The sequence below is a fragment of the Crinia signifera genome, chromosome 1 (genome assembly GCF_055691185.1).
Source record: "Crinia signifera chromosome 1, ASM5569118v1, whole genome shotgun sequence".
Classification (NCBI taxonomy): Eukaryota; Metazoa; Chordata; class Amphibia; order Anura; family Myobatrachidae; genus Crinia; species Crinia signifera.
This window is the reverse complement of record NC_139217.1, coordinates 139,416,323-139,429,592: the sequence shown is the minus strand read 5'-3', so window position 1 is coordinate 139,429,592 and position 13,270 is coordinate 139,416,323. Positions and strand designations below refer to the sequence as shown.

The following is a 13,270-nucleotide window of genomic DNA, read 5'->3' as shown; positions in this document are numbered from 1 at the left end:
GTAAATGTAACTGCATTAGTACATCTCCGTTTGATGAGCTATTCAATAAACATGTGAATAGTATCATTATGCGGAGATGAAAAGCGAATATTGGTTGATACTTCGGACATCATGGGCGAAATGTAACAGGGTGCGTTTTTTTTCATCAGAAATAAATCTCACCAAATCGCAGCTTTAAAAATCGCGTTTTTGCAGCGAATTCGCATATGTAATAAGATGCGAATTTGCGGCAAAAAAGTGCGATATGGTGCCGTTTCGGGCGAATTTTAGTCATGAAAATGTGCGCATTTTCAAACATGCGATTTTGTGCAAAAAAAAAACAAAAAACGGCGTGAGGTCCCCCCATCTGAGCATAACCAGCCCCGGGCTGAAAGAGCCAGTCCTGGTTTCATAAAATCACAGAAACAAGCAAGTCGGGGTTCTGTGGATTTTGTAAAACCAGCACCAGGCTCAAGGGCCGGTCCTGGTTCCCAAAATACGGGGGGGGGGGGGGGGGACACAAAATGACTTAGGGTCCCCCGTATTTCAAAAACCAACACCGGGCCCAACCAGCCAGCAGGGTAATGCCACAGCCGGGGGGAGACTTTTTATACAAGTCCCCCCGGCCAAAGCATTCAACCCCTGACCGGTCGGCAGGGGTCCTGGGGAAGTGGGGACCCCCCCAAAGAAGGGTTCCCCCCCCCTCCAGAACTTACCTGCCCATGCTGAAGCCCGGGGCTGTCCTCGATGCACCTGGGCTGTGGGCATTGAGCTGATGATTGTGTAAAAAAATAGAACAACTATTGTATACTGCTGTGGCACTAGGAGTCCCAGCAAGCCTGCACCAAATGCAGGGACTTGGAGAACCACAAGTCCCAGCATGTGGGGCAATAAAGATCCCGCAGTAGCACAAATAGTTAAATAAATACACAAACACACGTACAGTACAACTTTATTACACACGGAGCCCATTCATCCATACTCACCTACTGTATGTTGCCACGAAGTATCGGTCCCCTTCCCCAGTAGAATCCACTGGGGTACCTGTGGAGAGAAAACATACTCACCGGGTGCCCTGCAGCACTGTAATCACGGTCCGGTCTTGTTTACATCTGGGGCTCTGCCTCCAGACCGGGACTTAGCCCCGCCCACCAGCCAATCATGGTCCAGCATGGGGGTTTTCCTGGACCATGATTGGCTGGTGGGCAGGGCTAAGTCCCGGTCTGGAGGCAGAGCCCCAGATGTAAACACAACACCGGACCGTGATTACAGTGCTGCAGGGCACCCGGAGAAGCGCTGAAGTCGTCCAGTGAGTATGTTTTCTCTCCACAGGTACCCCAGTGGATTCTACTGGAGAAGGGGATCGATACATATGAGATTTCTATAGTTTTCAATGGGAAAAACATCTGGATGCGAATTTAAGTGGGTCTAAAAATCGCCACTTAAAAATGTGCGATTTCGCGGAAAAAAAGTGCGCTTTTTCCCTGTAAATCGCACCCTATTACATGTGCGATTTTTGGAAAATGGCCTATTTTGACCAAAAATCGCACCCTATTACATTTCGCCCCATGTATCTATGAGGAGAGATTGGTAAATGGATTCACATAAGCACACTGAGATAAGTCCTGATTTCCTCCTATTGTCCCATCTGAGTGTCAGGGAGGCCTCAAGTCTCCCAGTAACTGCTCCCGCTCTACTTACTGTACTGTATATTTGTATATAATGCACACTGATCTTTTGAAGCTATCTGTATTATATAAAGTGTGTGTATATGTATATACGCTCATATATACAATAATATGCGAAATGCCAATGTTCATGTATTTGATCCATTTGTTTGGTACGACGAGAGATAAAATTCCTAAAAACTCCTATGGTGCACGCGTTACAAGGAGTTTTCACCCCATAGGTTATATTTAGCTATAGAGCAGCATCTACAGAGGCTCAAAAAGGCCGCCCCAGTTATGGCACATTCTTACGCATGGATGTATGCCAGGGTAGGTGTTGCAGCAGCATTTACATAAAGTTGCAGACGGGTGGAAGGAGAATGATGTAGCAGCAGCTGCCCCTCCTGCACCCTGCTCTGAATCAGACCTTAAATATATTACCGGCATGGCATAGATATTACTGTGTCCACAGAGCATGTGAAGTGAAAAAAAATGAGCATTGATGAAAAGCAAATATATTTATTATGCACTTTCATATACATAGGAGGAATTCTTTGCTGAATATTATACAAGGAATAAAATAAAAATTAATTTACAATGTGTAATTCAATTTACATTGGATATTTACAGAGGATAAAGGGAAGTTGAAATGGTTTCCATAAATGATGGAGCAAAATACATTTGCATAGCAGAGTAAATGATTTGTGAAATAATATTTTACAAATAAATGAGAACTGAAACACTGCTGAGAGAACAATATACAAAACTGTCAGTCAATAACAGCACAATCGCTATATGTAGAAACAAAATACTACATTTCATGGATTCATAGCCGCTACTTTATTCACTTCTTCCTGCGGAAACCTCTTTTATGGATTACGCAAAATAAAGGTTAGTGGTTTTACTAGTAAATGCAAGTTCTTGGTGAAGGGTAGAGAAAGGGGAGGAATAAATTATTTATATATAGTCCAGATGCAAGCAAGCTACAGTATGTCGTTGATGCTGCTTATTAAAAATAAAAAAACTTATAACAAAAATAAATAAACTGATTCATTCCAGCCCATTATCTACATACAAAAAAGGCAGCCATAATGTTGGCCGAGGCATTGATTACAAGAACTCAGTAATCTGATAGTAGCTACCGACACCTCCGATGCAGTGATTTCACTCACTGTAGACTATATACCTCTCTTATGTGTAAAGCCCCCTCTACCCTTAGTTTCACAGCTGCACATACTCTTATGCAGGGTACACACCAGGACGACGAGGGTCTGATCCCATCAATCTAAATCCAATTCCGACCGATTGGATGTAGATTGTATGTTGATTGGGCCCTTTTCTGTCCTGATCCGATCGGATGTGCGGCCCCGCGGGTCGGTCGACGTTATTCAGATCCTACCTGCAGCAGGTTGGATCTGAAAACGACCATACACCCGGGTGCGGGTCACAATCGGTTCGGAACCCGCTCACGGGTAGTGTGCTCCGCGTTCTTGTGAGCGGGTCGGACGAGACACTGATGATGTGCATCGTGAGCGGGTCGTCCTGGTGTGTACCGGGCATTAATCTGCTGAACCATATGACCCATCACCATATCCTGTCTCACGGTGGGTGGAGTATGCTACCTATCTGCACATTGCATTGTGACTGATAGCATGTTGTCACTTTTCTCTAAATATGGTGTGATGGGTTATTACTAGACATTCCCAAATGTGCTTGCTACTATCTTTTAGAACTAGGCACTCCGCAAATGAATACATTTGAGTTTGTATTATACACACACACACACACACACACACACACTTGAGTAGAACAATCATTATTTTAGCATAGCCCCCCAAAAAAGAGTCTGGCTTATGTGTGACAGAAACAGGAGCTGAATATTGAAGTTTATAAACAACATCCTTAAACTGAACAAAATCTAAACAAAAAGGATAATAGGTCAACTTGCTTAAGAAGTATTTTGCCCAAAAGGCAAAAAAAAAAAAAATCCAATAAAAGGAAGGCTCATAAAATGGCAGCTTTTAGAGATTTTACAAGACAGCAAAGTACTTTAACTGGTGACTGAGCAATACAGCAAAGCTCACCGTACTTTCAGGACATAATGGGCCATTAGCATTCTTAAGGCGATCATTTAAGAACTTGTTACTATACTTATGTAAGTGTCCCACAGGGACAAGATATTCGAAGCCTTAATAACCTGTTGTAGTTCCTCGGCAGAGGCTGCATTGTTACTATTCTAGTGCGTTGCATTGAAAATAAATATGTTATTAACATTACAACAAAATGTAGAGAACCATAGTCCATTTAGGTCATACATTTGTACATGTCTACTTCTGACAAACAGGTAACTACATATTTATTTCTCTCTAACTGGACAAAGACAACATAACAGGTTACAAGTTTATTTAAATAAGCATTGAGAACGTTGACACCAGGAAAATACATAACACTGAGATAGTCAGTGGTGGATAAATATGCTTTTAAGGAAAGTTAAGCATAATACATTCAACTCCACTGGGGTGGCGATGAGTGTGTGTTGCTGGCCTTGCAGTGCAGGGCATGTCTAGGCGTGACATTGGTTTCTTATTACACACTAAGTAAATACTGCAGAAAAACAGGCTGATTGATTCTTCTTGTTTCATTTACCTAATTTTGCCTCTAAAATGCTAAAATACTTTGGAGAATAGAGTTGTCATTTTTCAGACACTTTGAGTGGGGGGGGGGGGGGGGGGGGGGGAGAGAAGGGGATCTTTAGGTGCAGTTACAAAGTGCATTTATTGTGCACAATACATCTTTAAGCACATATTTTAAAACAACTGTTGCCTACATTTAGGCACATTAAAGCAATTTTCAAGTCCGTTTCACTTCGGATGTTAAGGTCACCAAAGGATTGTAGTTACTTGTGTCTTATTCGCTAGTATGCAATATCTTGTGCTTTTTCAACCTGTAGGAGGAAAACAAAATGGTGTTTACTGGTGAGCAGTTTTTCTTATGTTACTTAGAATATAAAAGGTGCTTTTGAAAAGAGTTGCTAATGACAGTAAAGACTCATCTCAGAAAGCTCTTGCCTTGATCTATAGATGACCTTTAAAAAAAAAAAAAAAGCACCTGTACTGACAAACCAACAAGTCAAATAATATATTATGTTGCACAAATCAGTGCTCTGCAACTGGGAGGTGTTTATAGGCTGCAAACTTACAAAGTGCTTTCCTAAAGAATTCAGTGTACCTGTAGCCACAGATGAAGTATATATAGGAGACACATTGAACTTGTCTTATGCAAATCTGTGGCTGGTTTATAGTTATGTGGGTGTGGCTTTACACAGTTGTTCTAATAACACAAAGTAACGGAAATACATAAACAGCAAATAATATTCATTACTTGGTATACCAATACAACTCACTATTACTAAATACCATTAATCGTACACAAAAGTAGGTTTATTCACTCTTCAAAATAACAGCATCTTGAGCTGTTGGATGTAAGGGGACAATTATATGAAAAACAAAAGTGGATATGTTCAGGTACGGAATAATGGGGGAGGATGGAGTAACACCTTGGTGTATGTACAGTGTGCATAGCTAACTTTTCAGAGAAAGGCTTTTTGGGGTGGGGTCCCCACAAGTTTTAAACTGGGCTCTAATATTTTTGAACATAATTGCCCCTTTAAATCCAAGTGACTGATACTTTGTTGCACCACTTAGTAGATTTAATCCCTAATCCCAATTAACACCAACTGCAAATCATCGTTCAGTTACTGAAATGGATATCACAAGACCGACAACCATTTCAATCTGTAGACACTGGCATTAATAGCTTATGTGTCAAGATGGGGATCAAGGGAGTGCTGGCATTTAGAGTTTATATAAGAAAACAGGACTCACCAGTTTAAACCCCAGCTGCCAATATCATTTGCATTGTTAAAATAAAAAAAGTTAAAAAGCAAGTATAAACAGCATGCATCTTTGGAATAGTAGCTCACATAGCTGTCTTACGTTAACTTAAATGCTGGCTGATAAACACTTTTCAAGCCCAGTAATAAATAAAAGGAACCTCTACAATAAGAGTCTAAAAATGTCTTACCAATTAAAGTGGCGTTTCCTTTTTGTAATTAAAGCTAGGGTCAGTTCCTTCAATTTGAAGCTTAAGCGACTGTTTAAGGCCTAAATCTGTTTCTGTTGATGGGTAGCCATCCAAAACTTCCTGATGTCCTCTGCCTTGTACTGAACGTGGCACAGAAACTCTACCAAGAAAAACCTGATTTCCGTGAAGGTGATAATTGGGATTGGTCATAATCCCATTCCTTTTCTTCTGTTCTGCAGTTTGTTGTTGAATCAAAAACTGCTGTTGAGATCGGCCAACTTCCTGCTGCACTGAAGGAATATGGATTTTTGAAGTGTCTGCGGGGATTTGCTTTAATGGTACATTCACCCCAGTTACAGAACTTGGCACTCTTTTGTCAAACTGAGTCATTTCGTATTCTAATACCTTAGACTGGGAACAACTACTTTGTTTGGTTTTCTTTGTTACAGAACTAGATTTATTTGAGGTTTCTCCTTTACCCCCTTTGTTTGTTTTTGTTGATTTTAAACTAGGCTTCACTTGGCTCCATTCAAATTCGCTTGTTGGTGAATTATTCTGTCCTAAAGATCGAGTTGTTGAAGAAGGAGACACCATGGACTGTCTACTTCTGCTGCGTGGTAGAGAATGTTGTTGAATTTGTTCTGTAAAAGAAAGGCAATGAAAACTATCGATAGGCACAGTTTGAGCAGTTGCTGTTGATGAGGTTGTACGAATTGAAGAATTTTTTGAACTTTTGAGGGAATTATTTGATAGTGACGACTTATGTCTGTCCACTGTAGAATCTGGAGATTCTGATGGAGAACTAAAAGCATGAGAAGGGCCATTGGATATGCCACGCATTGTAGGATGCAGATCTCCACCTCCTGTGCTAGATGAGCTGTTTGATTTAATTGTTAAAGACTGAACTTTTGTAGATAAAGGATTTAAGGCTTTTTGCTCCATTGTGTGAATGGGAGAAGGACTGCAGCCATTGAGTGTTGAGCCTCCATATTTTTCAAGCAGTTTAATTATTTGAGAATGCCCATTTTTAGCTGCAACACGCATTGCTGTTCTTCCGAATTGATCTGCATGATTTGGGTCTGCACCATGTTCTAATAATACTTGGACAACATCGCTGTGCCCTTCCTGGGCTGCAATACAAAGTGCAGTAGCACCTTGGTTGCATGTATGATCAACAAGAGCCCCATTTTCAATTAAAAGTTGAACCACTTTCACATGCCCTTGCCAGGCAGCGGACTGTAAGGCAGAACGTTTTTCATTGTCAGATCCGTTGACATCGGCCCGAGAGGATATGAGGGATTGAACCATTTCTAAATGTCCCTGCCAGCAGGAAACATGGAGAGCTGTTCTACCTTCAGGATCACTAGCTTCTACATTTGCTCCATTCTCTAAAAAATATTCAGCCATTGATAACTGATTTTCCAGTGCTAATATATAAAGTGTTGGCCGTCCATCAGCATCTTTGGAATTGATATCTGCACCATTACTGAAAAGCAACTCAACTATGTCTCTATGTCCTTCCAGCGAGGCAACACGTAAAGCATTCCTGCCATCATATCCCTTTTGATCAACTGCAGACTTATTTTCCAAAAGTATTTGGACACAATCATAGTGTCCTTCTTGTGCAGCTAGCACTAAAGGAATTCGCCCATCATTATCAATTTCATTTGTTCGAGCACCTTGTTCAATCAAAGAGTCACATATTAATCTGTGGCCCTCAAAAGCAGCCATGTGTAGTGGAGTCCATCCAGCATCATCTCTGTGGTTTTCATCTAGTCCTCTGTCTAGAAGCGTTCTTACCACTTCAACATTTCCTTGAGCTGAAGATATACTAAGAACAGTTCGGCCTTCGCTATCAATGCTATCTACTGCCGCACCCCAAAAAAGTAGAGTGTTGACAACAGATGCATGCCCCATAGATGCTGCAGCAAGAAGGGGTGTACGCCCATTATTATCAGTGTGATCAACATCTGCACCACCTTCAAGGAGCAAATCAACAACATCAACATGTCCTTCATAAGCAGCAACAAGCAGTGGAGTCATTCCATCTTTATCACTGTGATCTACTTCTGCTCCCCGTTCAATCAGGAGGCTGACTACCGATGCATGCCCCTTACTTGCAGGAACACAGAGTGCAGCAACGGATAAAGCAGTTCTCCCATCCACATCTTCATGGTTGACTTCTGCACCATGATTTAAAAGATGTTCTACAATTTCTCTATGCCCCATGTATGCTGCTGCAATCAGAGCAGTTCTACCTTCATTGTCTGCTTTATTAACTTCTGCTCCATGCTGTAGCAAATTCAGTACAATATCTTCATGTCCACCCCATGCTGCTGCTCTTAAAGCCGTCCGACTATCTGCATCTGCACAATCTACTTTGGCCCCAGCATATAAAAGTGCAGAAACAACTTCAGTGTGTCCACCCCATGCGGCAGATCTTAGTGCAGTCCATCCATCATGATCACAATGGTTTATGTTTGTGCAACATCCAATTAAACAATTGACAACTTTCACATGTCCTTGGCGGGCAGCCAAAGTAAGTGCTGTTTGCCCATTGGCATCTTCTAATTCGAGATTGGATCCCCTTGAAACAAGTAAATTGACCACATCAAGATTACCACTGTAAGCAGCATTGGCTAACATAGTTCTTCCATTTGAATCACATTGATTTACAGAAGCTCCATTATCAAGAAGTGTGCGGATTGAATCTTCTCTTTCCAAGGCTTGTCGTACAATACAACATGTTCGGTCATCTTCACTGTCTACATGAGCTCCTGCCTTTACTAGCAACTGTAGCACCTCTTGTTCCTTTGGAATTACAGTACACAAAGAATCTTTCACACATGTTCCATTCCAAATCATCCATAAAGCCAATTCTGAGTTTGTAAGCTGCAAGTTTGAATGTATTAGATGTAATCCAAACTCCTGAACCTCTACTGGTGTCAGTTCTTTTGCTCGACATGTGTAACTCATTGCAAGCATTCGATGTCCCTCTGCAGCATTGCATAAGTATTTCTGAGTGCAATGTTTCACATCAAGCAACCATTCTGCAAAACTGTAGTGGAACAGGATTTTGGTATTCCCCAACCCATCAACCAGAACTTTTGATAAAACATCCAACTTCCGCTGAAAGTCTTCCATTGTTAACGACATGTTTTTTGTCCAAACAGCATGGAACAGTTCAATAGTTGTAAGGGGCCTGCAAGCTGCCAGTATAGCATTTAAAATTGGCTGGACCTTTGCAAATTGTTTTCTTACAAACAGCCTCTGACACAGCCAGAGATATAGACCATTCAAGGTTCCAGGGATATCCCTGATCTCTCGGAGAATGATGAAATTCTCTACTACACCATCTAATACACGTTCCAGGTAAAGAAAGCATCCACTGCTTTTAATGTGAAGTTGGTTTAACATCTCTGCGGTTTCTTTTGTTAAATGCTGTCTCAGCGCTTCTTCCTGGTCCAATCGATGTAAAATATATTGTTGGACATCCTTTACTATGTAAGCTTTTCGAAGATCATCCAGACTTATCTTTCGGAAACCTGAAATTAAAAGACGAATATGATCATTATAGGTTACATGAGACACTAATGGAAGCATTTGTTGTACAGGACATATGTAACAAGTTGGAAGTTGTTAGTGGAGCTGTGTAGATGCCTATTAGATCAGGCTTTAAAAGATCTCCATGAAAGGGAGCTTCCATTTGTACACAGTGACAGCACTGAATAAGGACAATAGGAAAAAAAAAAATACGAACACTACTTTTTTGGTTCACTTTTAAAACCGTTGCATTCAAATGACAGTTTATTTTGTAGGAATGTAAGAAATATGCTTACTTAACATGAAAGCTTTCCAATCATTTTAATAATTACTAGACAACATGCAAACAATACTGTATATATTATATTTAAACAAACTGTCAGGGACCGACACAACATTGGTTTCCAATAGTGCCCTGAAGCATATCCAAAGATTCTCAGTAGCTTCCACATACTATATATATATATTCTATACGTCACCAGTATATAGAGTCCATCAATATGTTAAATATTCATGTTGCTTTGCTAATGTACTTGTTGTATGCCTGCTTTTTCGATATAAAATGAAGGCCATTTTCTAAAACAATTGTAATATAACAGTATGAGGCTTCTAATATAACTAAATACATGGCCCCATTAAAATATCATAAATTATATTATTGGGTGTATTTTATTATAAAGTAAATTTTTCCCTCCCATTATGTAAAATGGCGATGCATTCCATGGTTCAATCTGGTGAAACGCACACCGTTACTTCTGCCTTAGGCCTGGGAAATGCTGGCGTCGTGAAACTACACAAGTACCATTTTTCCTTATTCATACTGCTTCTGCACACTCTGGTTGAATGATATGGCTAAGAATTCAGAATAATTTTCAGCAGTACCAAACATGCCCAAGACCATGTAAAAGGGTACACAATTGTTAAATGGAAAACCACTTAACTTTTTTTTGCGAATGTGGGATTAAAACCCCAATCACTATACAACATTTTGTAGCATATTTTTTTCTTTGGTACTTCTTATTTTTTTTATTAAAGGTTAATTATATAGCGCACACATATTCCAGAGCACTGTAGAAAGAATATTTGAACACTCACATCAGTCCCTGCACCAGTGGAGCTTACAATCTATATTCCCTACCACATGTACACGCACACACATTCACTCTAGGGTTAATTTTGTTGGGAGCCAATTAACCCAACAGTATATTTTTGGGATCGGGGGAGGAAACCTGAGTACCCCTGGAGGAAACCCATACAAGCAAGGGGAGAATATACAAACTCCGGTAGGGTGGGAATGGAACCCATGACCTTAGTCCTGTGAGGCAGTAATACTAACCATTACCCCATCCATGCCTCCCAAATTATTTTCCATCAGCACTGGATATACACCACTGCTGGTTTCATGATTCTGGGATTAAAGCTCTCTAGTACAACAGTATGAAACTCTGTAAGTGGGCTTTCACTATAATGCTGCACGGAGTCTTGTAAGGTGTTATGCTCCGGAATATTTGGGGCAATTATACACTGGCAAGTGCATTAGTAATTATGAGCAAGCCAATATGATTCACATCCACTGACAGTTGATATCCATATAAATGACAACTACAATTACAGCAGGTGCCAGCAGTATTTTCTGGAGTATTGGCTATCAATCATTTCTCTAGACTTTGGGAGTTTTCCTATTAGATGCGATAACCCGTTTTCATAGTAAAAATGAATCTCTCCCCCCTTCTTTTCTCTTCATCTACTACAAAGATAGGCTAACCAGGCTGAAAATGTTTTCACTGGGGAAACGGAGGTTGAGAGGAGATACAATTAGTATGATCAAACACAGGATTAGGAATCATAAGGAGCTGAGAGATGACTTGTTCACTAACAGGCCTATACTTAGGACACATGGGCAAGTACTGAGGCTCCAGGAAAATAAATTCCATATTGAATTAAGAAGGGGATTCTTCACCATTATCTAAAAAAAAATTAGTCGCTAATGGGATGGTTTGTTGTACTAGCTGCTCACACCCAAAAGGAGAGGTCAATCACCAAATAATGTCAAAAAAGAAAAGAGAAAATTACGGCGGAGCGCTAATTAATATTAAATTAATATTATGTATTAGCAATGATCAATTGGGCATCACATAAAATATATTTTTTATTTTATACTAGCATATACTCCGATTAAAACATAGGAAATGTATAAAATAAATGTACATACATATAAAATAAAATCAAGTATGCCCTCAAATGTAGTCTATATACGGTGGACATGAAACACCGTATAGACTACATTTGAGTGCATACTTGATTTTATTTTATGTGTATGTACAATTTCTTTTATACATTTCCTATGTTTTAATAGGAGTATATGCTAGTATAAAATAAATAATATATTTTATGTGATGTCCAATTGATCATTGCTAATACATAGTATTTTCTCTTTTATTCTTTAAGATTCTTCACCATTAGAGCAGTAAAATTCTGGAACTCATTGCCGGTGAGGGTGGTTACAGCAACTACTGTTAATGAATTTAAAATAAAAATTGGATACATTTTTGGCCACTAAGGGAATCCTATAGATATGACTTACTCAAGTCAGTAGTTACAAGTTAGATAGGTTGAACTCTGTGGACAAACGTCTTTTTTCAGCCTTAGGGGGGTATGCAATGTGGGATCACGGCTGCAAAAATGTCCGTGGATTGTCGATCTGTGGCCCGGTAATCCAAGGCTTCTGAAGTCGGGCCCGTTCTGCCGTGATCCCGCATCAATGCTGTCATTAATGACAGCATTGAATAGGGAGCCACCGCTATTTCCCACGTGGGAAATAGCGGCGGCACATTGCATACCCCCCTTTGTGTCATTCAGAACGCCAGCACAGTTTAAACATGCAGACCAATATTTTTTTTTAAAGGATATGCCCTAGACCAGAGTTTATTTTTAGGAAGTGTAACAAGTAGGGACATAAGTATTTCAATAGATGTCCACAGGAAACAACTTGTAGCAGAGAAAGCAACAAGTATGCGACAGGCATCGCAGGGTGTACAATGACACGCACACAAACCAGCTCTATACACACTCACTGTTCTTCAAAGGGGAAAGACCCACTCTGGGTAAACTTCTCACCCACACACAAACTCAATGTCTACACCCTACATCAAACCACTATACACACAGTGTCTTTCAATCACCTAACACCTCTACCATCCTCTATAGTATTCCTCCACAAAGCACCACATGCTTATAAGCAATCTCCACTGTCATCTGCTCCCACTGTTCTCTCATTATTCTTCCCTCAATCCTGCTCCTTTATTGATTTACAGTTTCTTATATAGCACAGCAAATTATATTGCGCTTTTTAATTGTAGACAGTGCTAGAACTGGGTAAAAATAGATGGACATAGAAGTAGGAGGGCCCTGCTAAAGCTTACAGTATATAGGAAAATAGGAGGAAACACAAGGACAGGCACCAGCAATAGTATAGCAGTCCCACCAAATTGTAAGTCCAGAAGGGAAGATATATAATACATAAGTGCCTCAGAGTTATGTAGGTGATACATAAATTTGATAGGCTTACCTAAAGAGGTGAGTTTTAAGGGAACGCTTGAAAGTTTGGAGGCTAGTGGAGAGTCGTATTGTGCATGGGAGGGCATTCCATAGGGTGGGGACAGCCCAATAAAAGTCCTGTAATAGTGAATGGGAGCTAGTGATCTGTGCAGAACAGATCTTGTGCAGAGCGGATTAGTTGAGTTGGGAGATATTTTGAGATATATATTGGTGTAGTATGGTCAATAGCTTTATACGCGAGAAGTATTTTATATTGAATAAGTGGGTTTACTCTGGTTTCCTCCCACAATCCAAAAATATACAGGTAGGTTAATTGGCTTCCAACAAAATTAACCCTAGAGTGTCTGTATGCATGTACATGTGGTAGGGAATATAGATTGTAAGCTCCACAGGGGCAGGGACTAATGTGAATGTTCAAATATTCTCTGTAAAGCCATGCG

The 13,270-nt window shown here is 40.2% G+C and overlaps 1 protein-coding gene across 1 annotated transcript in view; it reads right to left on the bottom strand.

The window, feature by feature from the left end:
* Positions 1–2,149: 2,149 nt before the first annotated feature.
* Positions 2,150–13,270, bottom strand: part of ANKRD50 (ankyrin repeat domain 50) — a 48,704-nt gene continuing 37,583 nt past the window's right edge. Inside the window, exons 4-5 of the mRNA XM_083174243.1 lie at positions 5,730–9,274; positions 2,150–4,590 (exon numbers count right to left, since the gene is read on the bottom strand). Of these exons, the coding sequence (XP_083030369.1) occupies positions 5,733–9,274 (3,542 nt within the window). The 3' untranslated portion in view covers positions 2,150–4,590; positions 5,730–5,732. The remainder of the gene's footprint in view (positions 4,591–5,729; positions 9,275–13,270) is intronic.